Source organism: Tamandua tetradactyla, chromosome 2 (assembly GCF_023851605.1).
Source record: "Tamandua tetradactyla isolate mTamTet1 chromosome 2, mTamTet1.pri, whole genome shotgun sequence".
Taxonomy (NCBI): domain Eukaryota; kingdom Metazoa; phylum Chordata; class Mammalia; order Pilosa; family Myrmecophagidae; genus Tamandua; species Tamandua tetradactyla.
Window position 1 is genome coordinate 213,443,024 of NC_135328.1, and position 21,990 is coordinate 213,465,013.

Sequence of the window (21,990 nt, forward strand, 5' to 3'; positions counted from 1 at the left end):
GTCCAGAGACTTCACAGGAAAGTCTTTCAACCTGCTGGGTCTCACCCTCAGGGAAAACAGACGCAGGTGACTCTTTCCTCCTGACAGGAGGCCAGTTTGGTCTGGGAATTCAGGTTGGGGTCTATAATACCTAAGTAGACCCTTCTAAGGGTGGGGGGGAAAGGCATCATACAGTCAGGGCAAGAAACAAGAAGACAAAAACTGAAAAATCCTCTTCTGTTAAACAAAACCTAAACTAGTGGTCCAGAAAAAGCTGAACTGAATGTCAAAGAACAGATAGACAACAAATTCATCCAGCAAGAAAACCGTAGGTAAAAGAAGTGAAAACAATCTCCAGAGTAAACTAATTAAGGTGATTAAATGTCTAGATGCCAACAAAAAATAATAAATCCCACAAGGAAAACCAAAGATATGACCTAGTCAAAGGAACAAACCAACAATTAAAATGAGATACAGGAGTTGAAACAATTAACTCAGAATGTACAAACAGACATGGAAAACCTCATCAAAAATCAAATCAATGAACTGAGGGAGGATATAAAGAAGGCAAGGAATGAACAAAAAGAAGAAATCGAAAGTGTGAAAAAACAGATCACATAACTGATGGGAATGAAAGACAGTAGAAGAGATAAAAAAAAAAACAATGGAAACCTACAATGTTAGACTTCGAGAGGCAGAAGATAGGATTAGTGACCTGGAAGACGGAACATCTGAAATCCGACAAGAAAAAGAAAATATAGGGAAAAAAATGGAAAAATATGAGCGGGGACTCAGGGAATTGAATGACAATATGTAGCGCATGAAAATACGTGTTGTGGGTGACCCAGAAGGAGAAGAGAAGGTAAAAGGAGCAGAAAAAGCAAATGGAGGAAATTATCACTGAACATTTCCCAACTCTTATGAAAGACTTAAAATTACAGATCCAAGAAGTGCAGCGTACCCCAAAGAGAATAGATCCAAATAGACATACTCCAAGACACTTACTAATCAGAATGTCAGAGGTCAAAGAGAAAGAGAGAATCTTGAAAGCAGCAAGAGAAAAGCAATCCATCACCTACAAGGGAAGCCCAATAAGACTATGTGTAGATTTCTCAGCAGAAACCATGGAGGCGAGAAGACAGTGGGATAATATATTTAAATTACTAAAAGAGAAAAACTGCCAACCAAGAATTGTATATCCAGCAAAATTGCCCTTCAAAAATGAGGGAGAAATTAAAACATCTTCAGACAAAAAAATCACTCAGAGAATTTGTGACCAAAAGACTGGCTCTGCAAGACCGGCTCTGCAACAAATATTAAAGGGAGCACTAGAGGCAGATATGAAAAGACAGAAGAGAGAGGTATGGAGCAGAGTGTAGAAAGAAAGACTATGAGTAAAGGTAAAAAGAAGGAAAATTAGATATGACATATAAAATCCAAAAGGCAAAATGGTGGAAGAAAGTACTACCCATGCAGTAATAACACTAAATGTTAATGGATTAAACTCCCCAATCAAAAGACACAGACTGGCAGAAAAGATTAAAAAACAGGACCCATCTATATGCTGTCTACAGGAAACACATCTTAGACCCAATGATAAACATAGGTTGAAAGTGCAAGGTTGGGAAAAGATATATCATGCAAATACCAATCAGAAAAGAGCAGGAGTAACTATACTAATATCCAACAAATTAGACTTTAAATGTAAACAGTTAAAAGAAGGACACTATGTATTAATAAAACGAACAACTCAAGAAGACATAACAATCATAAATATTTATGCACCAAGCCAGAATGCTCCAAAATACATGAGGCAAACACTGAAAAGAGAAATAGACACATCTACAATAATAGTTGGACACTTCAATTCCACACTCTCATCAATGGACAGAACATCTAGACAGAGGGTCAATAAAGAAACAGAGAATTTGAATAACACAATAAATGACCTAGACATTTATAGAACATTACACCCCACAACAGCAGGATACACCTTTTTCTCAAGTGCTCATGGAGTATTCTCAAGGACAGACCACATGCTGGGTCACAAAGCAAGTCTCTATAAATTTTAAAAGATTGAAATCATACAAAACACTTTCTCAGATCATAAAGGAATGAAGCTGGAAATCAATAATAGGCAGAGTGCTAGAAAAATCACAAATATGTGGAGGCTGAAAAACACACTCTTAAATAGTCAGTGGGTCAAGGAAGAAATTACAAGAAAAATCAGTAAATATCTCGAGGCAAATGAAAATGAAAACACAACATATCAAAACTTATGGGATGCAGCAAAGGCAGTGCTAAGAGGGAAATTTATTGCCCTAAATGCCTATATCAAAAAACAAGAAAGGGCAAAAATTGAGGAATTAACTGTCCACTTGGAAGAAGTAGAGAAAGAACAGCAAACTAACCCCAAAGCAAGCAAAAGGAAAGAAATAATGAAGATTAGAGGAGAAATAAATGAAATTGAGAATATGAAAACAATTGAGAAAATCAACAAAATCAAAAGCTGGCTCTATGAGAAAATCAATAAGATTGATGGGCCCTTAGCAAGATTGACAAAAAGTAGAAGGAAAAGGCTGCAAATAAATAAGATCAGAAATGGAAGAGGAGACATAACCACTGACCCCACAGAAATAAAGGAAGTAATGACAGGATACTATGAACAACTTTATGCTTATAAACACAACAATGTAGATGAAATGAACAACTTTCTAGAAAGGCATGAACAACCAACTTTGACTCGAGAAGAAACAGATGACCTCAACAAACCAATCACAAGTAAAGAAATGAAATCAGTCATTAAGAAGCTCCCCAAAAAGTAAAGTCCAGGACCAGATGGCATCACAGGTGAATTCTACCAAACATTCCAGAAAGAATTAGTACCAATCCTGCTCAAACTCTTCAAAAAAAACTGAAGAAAAGGGAAAGCTACCTAACTCATTCTATGAAGCCAACATCATCCTCATACCAAAGCCAGACAAAGATATTACAAAAAAAAGAAAACTACAGACCAATCTCTCTAATGAATATAGATGCAAAAATCCTCAACAAAATTCTAGCAAATCGAATCCAGCACATTAAAAGAATTATACATCATGATCAAGTAGGATTCATCCCAGGTATGCAAGGATGGTTTAACATATGAAAATCAATTAATGTAATACACCATATCAAGAAATCAGAGCAGAAAAGCCACATGATCATCTCGATTGATGCAGAAAAGGCATTTGACAAAATTCAACATCCTTTCCTGTTGAAAACACTTCAAAGGATAGGAATAGAAGGGAACTTCCTCAAAATGATAAAGGGAATTATGAAAAACCCACAGCTAACATCATCTTCAATGGAAAAAACTGAAAACCTTCCCCCTAAGATCAGGAACAAGATGAGGATGTCCACTATCACCACTGTTATTCAACATTGTATTGGAAGTTCTAGCCAGAGCAAGTAGACAAGAAAAAGAAATACAAGGCATCAAAATTGGAAAGGAAGAAGTAAAACTCTCACTGTTTGCAGATGATATGATATTATATGTCGAAAACCCCGAAAAATCCACAATGAAACTACTAGTGCTAATTGAGTACAGCAAACTGGCAGGTTACAAGATCAACACTCAAAAATCTGTAGTGTTTCTATACACTAGTAATGAACAATCTAAGCGGGAAATCAAGAAAAAAATTCCATTTACAATTGCAACCAAAAGAATAAAATATTTAGGAATAAATTTAACTAAAGAGACAAAAGACCTATACAAAGAAAAACTACAAGAAATTGTTAAAAGAAATCACAGAAGACCTAAATAGATGGAAAGGCATACTGTGTTCATGGACTGGAAGACTAAATACAGTTAAGATGTCAATTCTACCTAAATTGATTTACAGATTCAATGCAATACCAACTAAAATCCCAACAACTTACTTTTCAGAAATGAAAAACCAATAACCAAATTTATCTGGAAGGGCAAGGTGCCCCAAATAGCTAAAAATATCCTGAGGAAAATAATGAAGTCGGAGGTCTCACGCTACCTGACTTTAAGGCATATTATGAAGGTACAGTGGTCAAAACAGCATGGTACTGGCATAAAGACAGATATATTGACCAATGGAATTGAACAGAGTGTTCAAATATAAACCCTCTCATCAATGGACAATTGATCTTTGATAAGGCAGTCAAGCCAACTCACCCGGGATAGAACAGTCTTTTCAGTAAATGGTGCCTAGAGAACTGGATATCCATATGCAAGAGAATGAAAGAGGACCCATATTTCACACCCTATACAAAAATTAACTCAAAATGGATCAAAGACCTAAACATTAGATCTAAGACCATAAAACTGCTAGAAGAAAATGGAGGGAAATATCAATCTTATACTAGGAGGTGCTTTCCTAGACCTTACACTCAAAGCACGAGCATTGAAGAAAGAAAGAAAGAAATGGGAACTCCTCGAAATTAAAACACTTTTGCACATCAAAGAATTTCATCAAGAAAATAAAAAGACAGCCTACACAATGGGAAACAACATTTGGAAACGATATATCAGATAAAGGTCTAGTATCCAGAATTTATAAAGAGATTGCTCCACTCAACAACAAAAAGACAGACAACCCAATTACAAAATGGGCAAAAGACTTGAACAGATACTTCTCAGAAGAGGAAATACAAATGGCCAAAAGGCACATGAAGAGATGCTCAACTTCCTGGGCTATTAGGGAAATGCAAATCAAAACCATATCTCACTCCCACCATAATGGCCATTATCAATAAAACAGAAAATGACAAATGCTGGAGAGAATGTGGAGAAAGAGGAAAACTTATCCATTGTTGGTGGCAGTGTCAAATGGTACAACCACTGTAGAAGGCAATTTGGCAGTTCCTCAAAAAGCTAAATATAGAATTGCCATATGACCCGGTAATACCATTGCTAGGTATCTACTCAGAGGACATGAGGGCAAGGACACAAACAGACATTTGCACACCAATGTTTATAGTAGCATTATTTACAACTGCGAAGAGATGGAAATAGCCAAAATGTCCATCAACATACAAGTGGCTAAACAAACTGTGGTATACACATACGAAGGAATATTACACAGCCGTAAGACAGAATAAATTTATGATGTAACAACATGGCTGGACCTTGAGGACATTATGCTGAGTGAGATTAGCCAGAAACAAAAGGAGAAATACTGTATGTCTCACTGATATGAACTGACATTGGTAAATAAACTTGGAGAATTTCATTGGTAACAGAGACCACCAGGAGGTAGAAATAGGGTGAGATATTGGGTAATTGGAGCTGAAAGGGATACAGATTGTGCAACAGGACTGAAGGTAAAAACTCAGAAATGGACAGCACAATACTACCTAACTGTAATACAATTATGTTAAAACACTGAATGAAGCTGAATGTGAGAATGATAGAGGGAGGAGGGCTGGGGGTACAAATGAAATCAGAAAGACAGACAGACAATAAAGACTGAGATGGTATAATCTAGGAATGCCTAGAGTATATAATGATAGTGACTAAATATACAAATTAAAAATGTTTTTGCATGAGGAAGAACAAAGGAATGTCATTAGTGCAGGGTGCTGAAAATAGATGGTAATTAATATTGTAAAATTTCAACTTATGTGTGAGACTAAAGCAAAAAATGTTTATTTGGTACAAAATTTATATTCTGACTAGTGCATTTCCTAATATAACTTATGTAGACAGCTTAATTGAACACCATAAGTACATGGAACCTTGAGTAGGACATGAGATTTTGTTGGTTTGACCAGAGTGATGCCCCGATAAATCCCAGAATGATTTGAACAGTGAATAAAAAAGTATTTACAAAGTCCCCTTCGGGGAATGATGAGAAAGGAGGAGGAAAATTCAACTTCTCCAAGTTGAATTCTTGATATTCTCACAAGAAGTGTGGACAATCAAAGCTATAGGCTGAGCCCCCAATCTTGGGGTTTGCTCATATAAAACTTAACCCTTCACAAAGAATAGGTCAAGCCTACTTAAAATTAGGCCTAAGAGTCACCCCCAAGAGAACCTCTTTTGTTGTTCAGATGTGGCCTCTCTCTCTCCAGCCAACAAGTAAACTCACCACCCTCCCCCTGTCTATGTGGGACATGACTTCCTGGTAACGTGGTACAGAAATCCTGGAATGAGCTGAGACCCAGCATCAAGGGTCTGAGAAACCCCTAGAATGAGCTGAGACTCAGCTTCAGGGAATTGAGAAATCCTTCTTGACCAAAAAGGGGAAGAGTGAAATGAGACAAAATAAAGTGTTAATGGCTGAGGGATTCCAAACAGAGTAGAGAGGTTATCCTGGAGGTTATTCTTACACATTAAATAAATATCACCTTAGTAGTCAAGATGTAGTGAAGAGGCTGGAGGGAACTGCCTGAAAATGTGGAGTTGTGTTTCAGTAGCCATGTTTCTTGAAGATGATTGTATAATGATATAGCTTTCACAATGTGACTGTGTGATCGTGAAAACCTTGTGTCTGATGCTCCTTTTATCTACCTTATCAACAGACGAGTAAAACATATGGAATAAAGATGAATAATAGGAGGAACAAATGTTAAAATAAATTTAGAGTGAAATGTTGGTGATTAGTGAGGGGGAGGGGTGGGGGCATGGTATGTATTAATTTTTTTCTGTTTTCTTTTTATTTCTTTTTCTGAATAGATGCAAATGTTCCAAGAAATAATCACGATAATGAATATGCAACTATGTGATGGTATTGTGAATTACTGATTATATATATAGAACGGAATGATCAAAAGTTACAAATGTTTGCGTTTGGTGGGTTTTTTTGGTATTAAAAAAAATTTTTTTTAATAAATAAAAAAAATAAATAATGCTGAAATGTTCTAAGTAATGATCACGGTGATGAATATACAATGAGTCACTGATTATATACCAAGAATGGAATGTTCATATCTTAAGAATGTTCATGTTTGTATGTTCATGTTTTGTCAATAAAAATAAATAGGGTGGACCATGGTAGTTCAGCAGGCAGAGTTCTTGCCTGCCATGCTGGAGACCCGGTTTCAATTCCTGGTGCCTGCCCATGCAAAAATAAATAAATAAATAAATAAACAAAAAACAATGCTGAGTAGAAAGAGACAGATGCAGAGTACAAATTACAGTGTAAAACCATATCTGTACATTTAAAACATGGAACAGAAGAACATTAAATACTTTCTAGGATTGATTTTTTAAAAAGTAGTTTTTAAGTGGATGATGAGACCATAACCAAGTTCACAGTAGTGGCTGCCTTTGAAGAGGGGGCAGTGACACTGGGATGGGGTAAAAGACTCAAAGGGCACTTAAAATTTTTTTTTAATTTTAACTTAAAATAAAGTAAAGCAAACATTAACTGTCAACTTGGTATGATGGAAGCAAGGTGTTTTTATATTATTCATATCATTTTTATATTATTCTGTGCTTTTCTGTATTTTAAATTTCTCAGCAATTATAAAGCAGGATGTGTGTTTACGATTCTGAGAATGGCTGCTGTGCTCAGCACAGCACTGGAGCTGGAGGCCCCCACAGGGATTTTTAGGGGTGATGTGCAGTGGATTGGGCTGCACAGGTCAGAGTGGGAGGGCATCAAACCCTCCTCACCAGGCTGCTTTCTGCAGCTCTAATGTAGTCCGGAGGTCGGTGGAAAGGGTCCTGACAAGAGCCCCAAGCCTCAGCTCTGCCACCAGGGATCTGCCCCTGGGCATGTCCTGATGTCCTGGCCACTCACACACGGGTGAATATAATCATTCCTCAGCGCCCTCCTCTCCACCTGCCCATGGCTCGGGTTTTTACCGCTGCTCCTGAGCTGCAACATGCAGGGAGTCCATGATGAGGCGAACGGCCTCCGCGATCTGCTTGGCCCGCACTGTGTGCTGCTCAAATTTGGTCTTCACTGCAGACTGGGAAATGCATTCCTGGAACAGACAAGGAATGGTGAAGCAGAAAGGTGCCACCTGGGCCCTACAGTCAGGGCCAAGCCCTGGCTTTCACTGCTGGGGACCCAGTCGGTGAGAGTTGGAGGAGGCACAGAATCGCTGATACCAGAATCAAAGGGCTCACCTCAAATCTCCGCTCAAAATTCTGAAACTCAAACATCCTCACTTGAAAGCCTTCTGCAAGGGCGCCCCCTAGGAGAATTGTACTACATTAGCCTGGGAATGATTTAGCAGAAGAGGAAAATGACACCACACCAAACCAATCCTGACTGAGAACTTTGTAAGTCAGTCACTGGTTGGAAAACAAAGAGCTTTCACTCAAGGCTCTTATCTCCTTCTCAGAACTATTTTCTACTAACTGACTTAGCTTTAGACCAAACATCTTAAGATATCAGGGAAAAGGAAAAAAAATCTCTGTCCTCATCATCACCTCCTTCAGGCATGCCCTGGGCTTTCTGGATCCTGGCATTGAGCACCTCCTTGGCAGACACAAAGAAGATGCGGTCCCCGGCCTGGGCTCGGTCCACCAGGCCCAGTTCATCCACCAGGAAGCTGGTGCAACGCTCCATGTGCTGCCGCCGGACCTGGAGCCAAGCAAATGGGTGGATGTGACCAAGGGGTATGTGTATGTGTGTAGGACCTCCTGATGGAGCCTACCCCAACTAAAAAAAAAACAAAGAAATAATGTATTTACATGGCTTAATATACAAAAGGTACAAACATAAACATGGTGGAGTTCCATCTCTGTTTAGCAACCAAACTTCCTTGTAGAACCGACATCATGGGGGTTTCTTGGGTATATCCTCCCCAAAATATGTTATGAATATGCAAGCAGAAATGTTTAAACATTCCCCAGGCTGCCTCTTGTTAGGGCTTACACAGCGTTTCACTTTGGAGTCCCAGAAGCAAAGGATCCTGGGAGTCTGGAAACATGGGCTCTACTGATCTTCTAGGCTTCAGGGTCTTGTCTATAAAACTGAGGAAACACCACTAGATACTCCCTTCTAGCTCTGATGTCCTGGGGTCCTATTTATAGAACTTAAAAATAACAACAGTTCCTGGTGAATGCCTGGCACCAGTGGGAGGCACTTTTCCAAAGGTTAGCACATGTCATCCTCAATAATTCTATTTATGACACCCACCTCCAGGTAAGGAAATCCAATTAGCAAAAGGTTAAGTGATTCAACAAAGCTACACAGAAGTTGAACCGTAGCCTGTTCACAGTGTGCTCTACTATCTAATGTTACCTATCTGATATACCTTTTCCTTTCATTTCAGACCTAACGTAAGAGTTGAGTTGCCAGTAAGAACCAACTATTCTTCGCCCCTCCTCTAAGCTCCTCTCCTGGATGTCTTCCTAAAGCTTAGCCTATTCTGCATTGATAAATTCTTTATGAACCAAAATGAGCATCTAGGTATATGTGAAAATCTTCCTTTCAAAGAAGAGATCAGAATGGGAAAGCGAATGTGAGAAGAGAAAGGAGTATTTTTAAAGCAATCAGAAAACACCAAAGTGATTTTGGGCACACCTGGGAAATCTTTGGTGATGCAATTAGTTTAAGGATGTCACCACCAGACCTGATGAGGCCTGACAGGGGGCAAACCGGCCCACAAAGACAAGCCTCAGTGGACGGCATCCCTAGACTGCCAAACAGAAAGGCACCAACCTCCTCCATATACTCGGGTTCCGAGGCAGACGCATCCCAGCGGTTGTTCAAGATGAAGATGTTTGGGCGCGAGAGGCGCTCGCTCACCTTGTGGAAGAACTGCTTTTCCTAGATAAGGAGGAATTCAGTGGAAGAGAGGCTGTGCCAGCCAAGGTCCCCGAGCCCCTGGCCCAGTGGGATCCTGACAGCATGGGGAAGGGAGGAGAGGAGTTACCGTCTGCATTAGGGTAGACTCTGAGTTGGCCACCAGCACAAACACATCTGCATCCAGGCAAAACTTGTCAATCCAGCTGTCCAGCTCTGTGGTGACATCAATCCCTGGGCTAAAGGGGTCAAGAGTAAAGCAACACTGTCAGGTACTAAGAGCAAGAGCTATTTTATCTGCTTTGAGAAGACAGGGGATTTGCAAGGCAGCCAGGCAAGGGGGCAGAAAGCCAGGGAAGGGAACGAAATCAGGCTGGGCCCTTACCTGGTGAGGGGGGATTTTTACTTTTCATTTTTACAGCCTTCCAGATTCTCTGAAAATGTGTTTGTTACCACATCTATCACTTTTATAAAAACTTACTATGTCATTTTACTTTGGTGATAGATATTTAAAGGTAGAGTTTTGTACTTATGCAAAACCAGGTAAACACTACAGAACTGAACTTTATTTTGTATAGCTGTAATCTGTCTGCAAAGCAAAGGCAAAGTATTCCTCCAACAGACATAAAATATACCACTGACACCACCACTGCAACTCAGCACTCCCCTGCCTCTGCTCCCAATACACATACTAACACTGGGTCGCAGTTAAGAATCTTCCCAAACTTTTGAGTATCTTTCCTCACCCTTTTTACAAACTATTACTGACTCCGATCAGCGCAGTGACTGGACTGTGGAGGAAATCCCAGCGGCAGGAGGATTTGGGAGGCAGTGTAAGAGGGAGCAACAGCGAGTGGAGCAAGGACCGGCCCAGAGGGCTCCGGCCTGGATTGGCAGAAGTGAAAACCTAGTATCCTCCCGGTTTGGTCCTTCTCGGCAGGCCGCCTACCTGTCCATCAGCACGAGGTCATCCTTCAGAAGTGGGCACTTGGAGTTGGGCCACATCACGCTCACCAGGCTGCCGGCGTGGAGCTGCTCGTCTTGGTGGAGGGCGTGGGCCAGCTGGTTCACAGTCTGATGCAGAGGAGGGAAAGGAAGGGCCGGGCAGAGGAGGAGCCTCCCGTCTGGAGGTTTCCCATGTCTCCTGGCCTCTGAGACTGCTGCCAAATTTGTTACCCCTCTTTCTTTCACTTCACAAATAAAAAGTGAAGAGTTGTGAGCTGTCAAAACCAACTATTCTTTGCTCTTTCAGTTTCCCTTCTGGCTGTCTCTTGAAAGCTGAGCCTGTTGTGCATTGATTAATTCTTTATGAACCAAAGTGAGCATGTGACCCCAGACAAGGGTGCAGAAAGCTCTCAGAAAAACAAAAGCGTGCAAGTCACTAGCTGACAAGTCAGAACCATAGCGCAAATGCAGGAATCACTTCTCAGAAACATCCCAAGGAAGAACAAGGCAAACAGAGAAGTCGAATGATCTGCTTAGCGATACACAAGGAACTGCAGAGTTCTGATTCTTGGCTCTCTGCATTTCTAATTCTCTCTAAACTTCTCTCACAACCTCAAAAAATTTTGTTTGAAGTAGGGCTTTCCATGTTCTCCCTGCAGGGAGGCACAGTCCTCTCCTGAGTCAGTGTCAATCATGGCACAACAGACTCGAAAGGCCAGTATGCCCAGGGCTGAGAGCAGGGCTAGGCCCTCTACCCCTTGCCTCAATGCCCTCCCCTCCCTCGCAGTACCCTCACCTTGACGCTCCTCTTCTCCTCTGAGCCCTCAGTGAGGAGGAAGGCCTCGTGGCCATCTGTGCCCTCTACCCGCAGAAAGCAATTGGTGGTGTGGCCGATTCCGGAAGGCAGAACTTTGTCCCAGAGCATGGCATTGATCACGGTGCTCTTCCCATTGCTCGTCCTGGGTGGAAACAATGGCCGCCAGTGAGCCACAGCATCTGTGGCCGTGCCTTTCACAATGCAGGTGTTAGACTGCAAGTCCAGAGCCTTGTTCTAGGCAGAATTATCAGTGCTCAGGACAGTGCCCAGAGAGGCACATAGTAGGTGCTTGGTGGTTATTAAAACGGAGGCACAGGTGCCTCTGGATCTGCACCCATGGTGTGCTCCTGGTTCATCACGTCAAACCCAGGCTGCAAGGGGCATGGAGCGTAATGCCTGTAGACTGAAACTTAATCTGCTCCTAGGGTAACGGAGACCTTAACTGTAAGCCTCTCAGATCACACATGCAGACCCATCCCTCTTCACCCTAAAATCGTTGACTCATGCCCCGGGGTCTTCCTCAGTCTACAGTGAGCAAAATGATCCTGAGGTCCTTGACCATCAACTAGGGATGGCTTTGCTGCTCTCCTCCCACCAGGCTGCCCCTTGTCCATGCAGCCCCACCCCACCAGTCCCAGCTCCTAACTAGCACAAAAAGAAACAGCTTTAGCATTCTTGCCTCTCGCACCCCTTTACTGTAGTTTTGTTCTTGAAAATAGCTCTACTCGGCAAACTCATCTACTCTGGGATTCAGAGCTTCCAGTAAATGCTAAACACGGTCTCCCTCATTCTAAGAAGGAAGCTTCCCAGGTCATGTCATCCCTTCATAGCTACAAGAGGCCTTACTGATACCGAACAGACACAAGGTCTGTGGGCTCACCCAAGTGAGCCACACCCCCGAGGTGAGGATGGAGAAATGACAGCACAGAGAAGGTAGGGTCACACCTGAGGTCACAGTCCTTAGGGGCCAAATTCCAGGCTAACTGTGCACTTAGCATCCAACCTATATAGGGGCTTCTTTTCCCCTGGACTGGATTTTAATTTTTTCAAAGTGTCTACTAGACCTCAAACGGTAACAAGAAGTAATGCAGGTAAACGCCATGGACATGTCAACTACTGCCTGTCTTGGGACAGTCAGACCGTGATTCTGTACAAAGAGTCTCCCTCCCACACAGCCAGGAAGAAAGAAGGTGTATAGGCTTCAAGGACTCACCGGCCAAAAAAAGCCACTTTCATATGCCGTCGGGCCAGCACCTCGCTGATGCCCCTCACTTTGGACAGGTAGCCTTTGACATCCAGGACCTGTTCTTCCGTTGTAACAGGGTCCAGTTCAGCATTCCTGTAGGTATCTGGAGGTGGGGATTGAAAATGGGTCATCATGTGGTTAAAGGGTTCCCATAATCATAGTCTGGAAGAAAGAGTCCAGCTCTGCTCCCCTAAATCACTGTCTACCATGTGTTCCCTGCTGTCACCAGGCCAAAAGTTCAGATTCCCCTCTGTGGCTTCACACTGCAGGGGTTGAGAAGGCGGGCTCGGGAGCATGATCACCTGGCTTCCAGTGGCAGCTTTCACCACTGCCCCACTTTGTGATCTCAGGCAAACCGACCTTTCTGGGTCTTAGTTTCCTGCTCTATAAATGGGAGATAACAAAAATACCTAATGTAATTGTTCTGAGGATAATATGAATTAAAACATATATAGTTCCTAGAGCTGTGGCTGGTACATGGTGAATACTTAAATGTTAACTGCCATCATTTACTCACATATTTTTCACTAAACAAATACTTATAAAGATTTAACTTTGTGCCAAGTGCTGTTCTAATTGCTTTTCAAATTCGGTCTCGTTTAGTGTTTACTAGTAACACATCACACAGTTAACAAATGGCAGAGATAGGTGTGAAGCCAGGCAGCCTGGCTCCGGAGCCCATGGAGTTCTGTGTGATCTCACAAGGTCCTTCAGTCTGGCTCTGCTCTTAGCCTCATCTCTTGCCATTTCCTGCTCACACTCCACCCTCACCATGCACTCAGAACTCGCCTCTGGGCTTTGCTCACTTCTGCCTGAATCTACACACACAACACATACCCCACCCCAGAGAAGTGAGGCAATGCCTTGGGGCTTGGCTCACCCCCACTTAGCCTCGAGTTTATCTAGATGGCACAGCCTCCAGAAAACCTTTCCTGACCACCCCACCACTCCATCCTGAGTTAGGGCCCCCTGGTTGGAGCTCCTCTAGCACCCTATACTTTACCCATCTTAGCATTTCCTTACCATAGTGAATTGTCTAGCTTTGCCATCTGCATTATCTACCATGTGAGGGTCAAACTGTCTGATGTCCAGCACCCAACATGGTGCCAGGCATCCAGCAGGCATTCAAATGGTTGCTAATGAATGGATACTGGATCATGACATTTGTTTTGCCCAATGCCCTTGACAAGCAGGTGGATAACTAATTATTAAAGACAGGAGCAACTGAGGCCAGCTAGCACTTGTGCCTCAGGTGCCCAGCTAGCAGGAGATGGGGTCTGGCCCAAGCAGACTCCAGAGCATCCAGGGCATGACCAGTGACACCTCAGAGATCTCCCAGCAAAGTTTCCAAGCAGCTGGTACTATGGAAGGAAATGGCCAACCCGATAAGGCTGCCCCTACCCACTGGTTAGCCCTATTACCCCGGCCCCATAAACATCCCTACCTTACAGGGGCACATGGCAATCTGACCACTACAGCCTGGCCTTGGGACTGCTCCTAGATGGAAGTTGCCTCTCAGGCCTGCAGCTACATTTAAAAGCAGAAGCACCAGCCCAACAGCCTCTCGGACACTGCCTGCTAGAGAACAGCCCCTGAGCAGTGAGCATCCCCTCCCCTCCCGGTGCATCTCAGAATCACTCCAGCTCTTTCCCTTTCACTCCACCAAAAGGGAAAGCCTCATATTTTCCCCAAAAAAGAAACTGAGCATTCATTCCTGATGCCACTACATAAATACCCTCACTAAGCACGTGCCCATCCACAACATCATCTGAGCAAGTGACTCAGAGCAGCCCAGGAAATGGCCTTGGGCTTCAGGAGTGTAACAACTTGGTCTGCCACACCCACCTGCCTAGGGCCTGGCACAGTATCAGGCATGCTGTTGCTGTTGCTAAATAAGTACATAATTAATTGGAAAAATCTCAGCCACCAATCTTATAACTTCAAAACGTATATTTTTTGATTAAACAAACATTTAGGCAGTACCTGTTGCGTCAAGTACTAAGCTAAAGGGCACAGATGGGGAAATACAACTGGATAGAGTCCCTTTGTTTAAAGGGAGCCTTTTGTGAACACTGACATACACAACAGCCTGACATACACAACTGCCAGAAGCCAAGGTACTTCATTGAAGGTGGAGAGCAGAGAATTGTGTTCCATTTCAGCCAGGGGTGACCCCCTAGGACATCTCCACTGAACTACTAGGGTTTTACAGACAAGAATTAGAAAATCCCTGATCTTACCTAAGACTCTCTTTCATAAATGAGGAAACCAAGGGCAGATGAGACTCGGTTATGGGGTCTTTATGGGCCACCTCAGGAGCCAGAGCCAAGGTGTGCCTTGAAGAGAGGCAACCTGAAAAAGCCAATGGCTGAAGCTAGTGCTCAAGCCCATGGAGGCCAGGACTCAGTCCATCCGTGCTGACAGAGCTGGGCTCAAATTAGTAACAAGTGGAGAAGGTAGGGGTGACATGAGTCCTGGTGCCAATCTAAAAATATCAAAGAGAGCACACAATGCTCAGAATAACCAAGAGCCAGGCTATGCCCAGTAATAAAGGAGGCCAGGACCCAGCCAAGGAAAACACCTGGGTTTTGGAGTCGGACAACTCTGAAAACCTCCATCTCCTCACCTTTGAGATGTGGATAGGATCCGCCTACCCCTCACGATTAATCGAAGCAGAACACGTGGAATTCGTAAGTGGTTGATCCCTTGCTTTCCTTACCTGATCTCCCCTGAGCCCCATTCCAATAGATTCCAAGAGCAGAGCAGCACCGACAGCAACAACCCATATGTGCCTGGGGTCCCCAAGAGCAGGGCTGCTAATTAAGTGTTCAAACTGAAGGCAGTGGGTTTGGTTGAGCAGATGCCCAACTCACCTTCAAGGAAGGTGGCACTCTCCTGGATGTAGGCCCCCAGTTGCTCAAAGATGCCATTGATCTTCTTCTTGGCAGTGACAAAGTGCTTGAGTGGGGAAGCATTCACCTCAGCCATGTGTCTCTTATCCTTCTTGACTGTGACAATGGAGTTGCACCGAGAGAAGAGCAGGGACATTGCGCTGCAAAAGAAGATAACATGAGAGAAGCCAGGATCACCCCATCTTAGGACATTCTGCTAGGAGTGGGGCAGGGTGTGGTGGGAACCAGGACCAGATCTAGGAACAGTGAGATAAGAAACAGCATCTTAAGAGTAGGAAGGAACCTCCCAGGACATGTGGGCAGGTTCCACCCCTCACAGCACGGGCACTGAAAAGACTGGCCCAGGGCCCTGGGTGCAGGCCTACTGCTGGCAGCTCCTTGCCTGTTGAACAGCGACAGGCTCTGCCTTCTCCTCCTCTGAGAGAGGTGGGAGGAATCGTGAGATAAAAGAGAAGCCCTCTTCTGAGTCTTAGGCAGAAAAACATGGCCGAATCCAACTTCTCCTACACATTACCCAACCAAGAAAAAGTGTTAAAAATGAAAGTACCAAAAAGTGAAGTTACACTTGATGTCAGTGACTTTCACTGCCCTTTCCTGGACACTCTACTGAGTGTCCTAATTCCAGACAGGATATATTTATTTTTCCAGCGAGGGGGCTCAGGGAAGGGTGAAGTGAGGGAGGACTACTTCTGTAATTTATTGAAAACAGCTAATGGTTTCTCTTATTATAAGATACAAGCACTGAAGGAAATTTGAAAACTAAAGGAAAACAAATCATAACCCCATCATTCTGTGATAAACCCTGCTAATACTTTATCGTCCCAGTCTATCTCCTGTGTAGGGATCTTTCTTGCTCTCACCCATTTACCCACATTTTCATAACCAGTTTTTTTCCACATAGAGGCTGGGAGATTTGACCCCACAGTCCTAGAAGTCTTAGTCAAAGGTCAAAAACAGGCACATGTACCAGATAAGGGGGGATTCAGGTATAGCTGGGAATCTCTGGATCCCTGCCAGTTTCCTCCTCTACCATGGACAGAACGACCTCCTGGCAGAGCCCTCAGGTCCAGGGAAGTTAAAGGAAGAAGGCCCCTCCCAAGGATGAGGGGGTAGTATGTGCAGCTGTGTGAATGCCTTGCTCTTCTCTCTCCCATACCCAAGTAAATTCTTTCAGGCCACGCCCTCCCCAGTCACTTTAATCACAGATCCTCTACCCAACCCAGCACTTCACTCTCTCTAGCTGGGAAACGAAAGGCAGTGCTCCTGAGAGAGAACACACAAACAACTTCCAAAGACTGCCAAAAGACAGATGGAACTTCTGGAAAGAATACATGGGGAATGAATGACAGAACTGGCTCTTTGGAACTAATTACCTCCTAGGAGTGGACAGACAGACAGACCCACAGGGAGATGGGAGCCCACATCTTTTGCTCAAATCTACAAATCATTTTGCCACATTAATGATTTCTGGGGACATGGAAAGGAAAATGACCCTATTTCCATTTATATATTCCTCCTCAGTCTAACATCACAACCGTGAGAGATTTTTCTTAGTAGAGAGGCCACATGTCAAGAGATTAAATAAGAGACAAGAAAACTCTGAGAGGGGCACTGGGAGGACACTCTGGTCCCTCCAAAGCAAAAAGGGAAGTACAGTGATATGGGGGTTCCATGGTCCAGCAGGTTACAGCCAACTCTTTCAGAAAAAGTGCTTGCAGGCAGTAAAAGGAAACCTTCAAAGAGAGGCAAAGGGGTTTGGGATGGAGTATGATGCCAGAATTGTAGATGAAGCTTTTGGAATCAGTCAGAGCTGGGCTCAAATTGTGATTGCACTATTTATGGGCTAAATTAACCTGAGTATGTTATTTAATCTCAGAATCTTGGTTTTCTCATGTGTACAACAAGCATGATATTATGCAGACAGCAAGCAGACAAAGATGATGCAAGCAATATGCCTAGTACACAGAAAGTTTTACGGTTTAAAAAAAAAAAGCAATACTAATAATAATCTCCCAGGACTCTTCCCCTAAACACCTTCAGGGAATGGCAGAGGCAACTCCACCTACACATCCAGGGTTCCCCCACCCACTGCCACAGGGGTAAGTTAATGATCTGCTCAGAGGTGAGGATCAGCAGTGCAGACCCAGAAGTGACTTTCTTGCAGGCAGCACATTCCCTGAGGCTTTTAGAAGTGGTATTTTAACTTCTACTCATTGTTGGTAAGCCCAAAGGAAATGGAACCAAAAGTGTTACAGTTTTAATAAGCGTAAGATTAAAAAACATGCATTATAGTAAGAGCTTAGTAGTTCAAAGTCGCAAGTCTGCTGGGAGTTCAGCTCGTCCAGAAACTGGCCTCTCCTCTGACCATTACCCAGCCTGTAGCAGCATGCTCCTAATCACCTGTGTGGAACCTACCAAGAAGTCTCTAAACTTCTATGGCTCTGCTAATTTCCAAGCTGAGATTCTGTGTTTGCATAGCACATGCTGCTTTCAGTCCAGAAAGTTCTTTCCTTTCTTACCCATTCAGCACATTCCTATCTGTCCTTCTAGATTCAATTCAAGTGTCATCCACTCAGTGAAGTTTTCCTTGACTTTTCCATGGAGGACATGCATGCAATCTTACCAAACTTTTGGTACTAGTCTGTGAGCTTCTTGAGAGCCAGGCTCTGACACAGAGCAGGTGCCCAAATGGAGCTACGTGAATGTTGCCTGGAGGTCGGGGGAGGCAGAGGCATCATCCTAACCCTTCTGTCTCCTGGAATACATAAATCTCCTTTTTCTTAGAAAGTAGCCTTTGTCCAAGCATCTGTTTCTTTCCATTTAGAATCCAGTGAGTCAAGAGCAATGAACAAACCTTTCAGAACCCAGGATTTAATCCTTCCAAAGAACAAACTGTACATACACATACACACAAAGGACCAACATGGCTAAATATACACACAGAAACCAAGATAGCACCCTCACTAACTCAGGGCTTTGTCTTCTGGCTTCCTACCCTCCCTGAGTGGCAGGAGGTGATGGGGTTCCTGTTCCTCCTCTGGAAAGCCCTGATAGATCCTACTTCCCCACAGGGCTAGACACAGACATGTGGGGCCCATCCCCCAAGAACAGCAGGCCCAGAAAGTCCAGCTCTAATAGTAGCTACACATAAGCTGAAAGCTCAGAGCTGTTATTACAGTCTCAAAGTGCTCTTGAGATCAAGGTTTCAATAGTTTAAGGCAGCATTTCCCAAATTGTGGTTCCATACCCAATGCTCCATGTAAAAAGGGCTCCACAGTAGACTTAATTTATGAAACACCATGTCACTGCCGCCGTCACCCCTCCCCTGCCCAGCTCCAGTGAAGCTGGGTAAAGGTTTTGCGAAGGCATGTTGTAAAGACACCTGTTTAACTATATTTAATACTGCATTTCACAAGTTTTTTTTTTTTTTTTGATGAAGAAACCTTTCTTCTGCATAACTGCCTTTAAAAACCCAAAGATCACACTTTAGGAGAATGCTTATTCATCTGATAGTCCCCTACACCACCAAAAGAAAAGTGCGAGGGGCACAACACTAACCTAAGACCAGAATCAAAACCAATTCTAAACTGAAACTGCTATTACACTTCAAAATAATAAAAAACCTCACCTCACCCTAGATTATTAGTTGAGGAATATTAAATATCTTGATTGTAAGAGCGTGCAGTGGCAAAATCACTCCAAAGTGTGTCTGGAAACCAAGGACAGTCTCTGAATCCCCATCACCTTCTTACCCAGTTTCATGTACAGCAACTCCTAGCAGGAAAAATAAAATGGATCCACAGATCGTCTGTTGGCACAACTGGAGCAGAGAAGAAGCTGGGAAATTGAAACAAAAAGAGTGTCCAGGGTGAAGAGAGCAAAGCAGACTCTTAGAAGGGCAATGATAAGGAATCAGCCTCTTCTGGGCAGAGAGGAGGTGGAAAAGAGTCAGCAGAGCAGAGAAGAACAAGCAAGGGAGATGGAGACTAATTCTTCAGGGAACCCAGAAAATCCCAGCCATTTTCTGACCTGCCAATCATTAAAATAAGCTACAATGGCTACCAGTGATCTTTCACGGAAGTACAAAGGAAATACAGTAGTTCTATCCAACACAAGTTGGAAAACTCTAGTTCTATGCTAGGAGACTTGAATTGGTTGGCCAGGAGAGCGCAACCCTTTCCACGCAACCCAGATCCAGGATGCCAGAAGTCACAGATATTACTTACTTTTTGGGTGGTAGGAGACCTTCACAGGGTGAGCATCGTGGACATGGCTGAGGCAAAAAAGATGAAGTGGATCTGAGTTTTCCTCTGGCTAGACTCAGGTTGAGGTTGGCTGATTGTGCTGATTCCACCAATTCCCTGACTTAATGGAAGGGAAAAGAGAGATGTCAACAGGCAGCAGAAAAACTGGTGTGTAAAACATGTTTAAGCAGGTTTTCAAGTCAAATAAACTCATCCCTGAAGGGAGCTTACTCATTGAGGTACTGGAGAGCTGGGCTAACACAAGGAAGTATACCAGAGAAAAACACAACTCAGATGTACGGGGCCAATCCTGGATGTAAACAAACAGGTGCTCAGCCATGTGCTGGGAGAAGGCACCAGGGAGGTTCCCACAGTAACCTACGGTTACTGGTAAAGGCACATCCAGGGGGGTGGAAAGAGGAGGGGACAGAACTAGGACAAGGAGTGGGTTTGCAGACTGGGAAACTGAGGACTAGAGATGGGAGGATGGGGTGAAGAAAAGAAGTGGAATATATTGAAAGACTATGTGTACCAGATCTTTACAGTATCTCAATTAATCCTCCACTCTATGAGGCAAACAGAGGCTCAGCATACTTAAAAAGTGTTTACACTGAGGTAAGTGGCCAAGCTGGGAAGCTAGGTACCAACACCCTTTGACTAGAAAGCTCACGTGATTTCAACTACAAGGAGCTGCCTTCCTCCCCACCTTGGAGGTGGAAAGGGTGAATGAAAGCCTTTTTCTGGTTGGAGAGAAAGAGGGAAGACTAAGAACTTAAAGAAAAAGAGATGATCACAAGAAGAAAGGGGATGAGCAGTTTGACTTCATGCACCCAAACAGCTATTTATTCATCCTTACCCATGTGCCTGACCCAGTGCCAAGTCCTAGGGATGGGTAAAAAGCAGACCCTGCCCTCGAGGGGCTTACGGTCCAATAACGAGTCTTACAAGTAAATCGACGACTGTAAGATAGCGCAATAGGCATCCAAAGTGGGGAAGCCCAGGGCTACGGGAATGAGCACACCTATCACCTGCTGGGTAACCGCTAGTGGAATGAAGAGAACAGGATGAAAAATAGGGAAAGAGCAAGGGTGGAATGTGGACGTGAAGGCTGGGACGATGGGGAGGCACAGGAACCCGACACCCTGAACCGGGTCCCCGCGTCCCGCCCCCTACCCACAAAGGCCGCGGCGGGCCCGGCGCTGAAGCCCGGGCATGGGCATGCCAGCCTTCCCAGACACCGACTGCTGGAGACCCCGGCCTCCCAGGGTCCCCCGAGGCCAGTCTGGGCTGTTCTGGACTCCCCTCGGCTGGACCAGGCCAGTCTCCGCTACCCAGGCGCGCTCGCCCTCTCACCTTCACCTTCTCAGCCTCGCAGCAGCCATAACGCCCACAACGTCACCAGGGCGCGCCACCCAAAGAGAGGCGGGAGGAGGCAGGGGGGGATGCGCGCGCATCAGCGGCCGCAGGTTTGCCGCGAGGGCCGCAGTAAACAGATGGACTCCGAGCTCAACAGACTGACCTTACTAGTCCTTGTGGGACAGGGCCCGTCTGCGGAGGGCCTCGGAGGCGGCTCAGCGAGGTGTCTCACCGCCGGGGCGTCCCAAGCCGATGACGTATAGGCCCTCGGGACTCGCGCTGCATCACGGGAGCCGTAGTTCCGGCGGACGTCGGTCAAGGCTGAGAAGGGCGGGGCGGAGTGGGGCGGGGCTTCCAGCTGTCAAGGGGTGAAAAAACAAGGGCGAGGAGGAAAGGTTCCTACTCTTCGGTTTGCGGCCCCAGAGCTTGACCCCAAGCCTTCTGTCAGCTCTGGGATCCAGACTTGAATTTTGTAATTTTTGAAAAGAGCTCTCAAGAGACAGGCCTTTAGGATGAGGTGACTCAGTCAGGGACACAGAAGCAAGCTGGAGTCTGGGGCCCTTGAATTGCTTTTCAGGAGAGGAAGTAACAGCAGCAACCACGAACAACAGCTTCAGGTCACCCAGCTGGACATGGAACACGCGTCACTTTATTTCATCCTCCTAACAGACCCAGGAGACTTACAAGAGCTCACCTATGGTGGATGACTGGCCACGCCCCACCTTCCCCACGTGCCAGGCACTGGAATAGGCAATAAACAGGTCTCCTGATGGAC

General features: G+C 44.4%; 1 protein-coding gene across 4 annotated transcripts in view; it reads right to left on the reverse strand.

The window, feature by feature from the left end:
* Positions 1-21,480, reverse strand: part of MFN2 (mitofusin 2) — a 31,844-nt gene extending 10,364 nt beyond the window's left edge. The window contains exons 1-12 of one of the 4 annotated variants that reach the window (XM_077151275.1): positions 21,213-21,329; positions 19,842-19,980; positions 19,368-19,452; positions 15,577-15,755; positions 12,671-12,806; positions 11,437-11,599; positions 10,645-10,769; positions 9,826-9,934; positions 9,612-9,719; positions 8,375-8,528; positions 8,069-8,136; positions 7,802-7,923 (exon numbers count right to left, since the gene is read on the reverse strand). In XM_077151275.1, coding sequence (XP_077007390.1) covers positions 7,802-7,923; positions 8,069-8,136; positions 8,375-8,528; positions 9,612-9,719; positions 9,826-9,934; positions 10,645-10,769; positions 11,437-11,599; positions 12,671-12,806; positions 15,577-15,751 — 1,160 coding nt within the window. In that variant the 5' untranslated portion in view covers positions 15,752-15,755; positions 19,368-19,452; positions 19,842-19,980; positions 21,213-21,329. Of the gene's footprint in view, positions 1-7,801; positions 7,924-8,068; positions 8,137-8,374; positions 8,529-9,611; positions 9,720-9,825; positions 9,935-10,644; positions 10,770-11,436; positions 11,600-12,670; positions 12,807-15,576; positions 15,756-19,367; positions 19,453-19,841; positions 19,981-21,212; positions 21,330-21,378 lie in introns of those variants that run through there. The other 3 variants (XM_077151277.1, XM_077151274.1, XM_077151278.1) reach the window with 3 other exon arrangements.
* Positions 21,481-21,990: the final 510 nt, after the last annotated feature.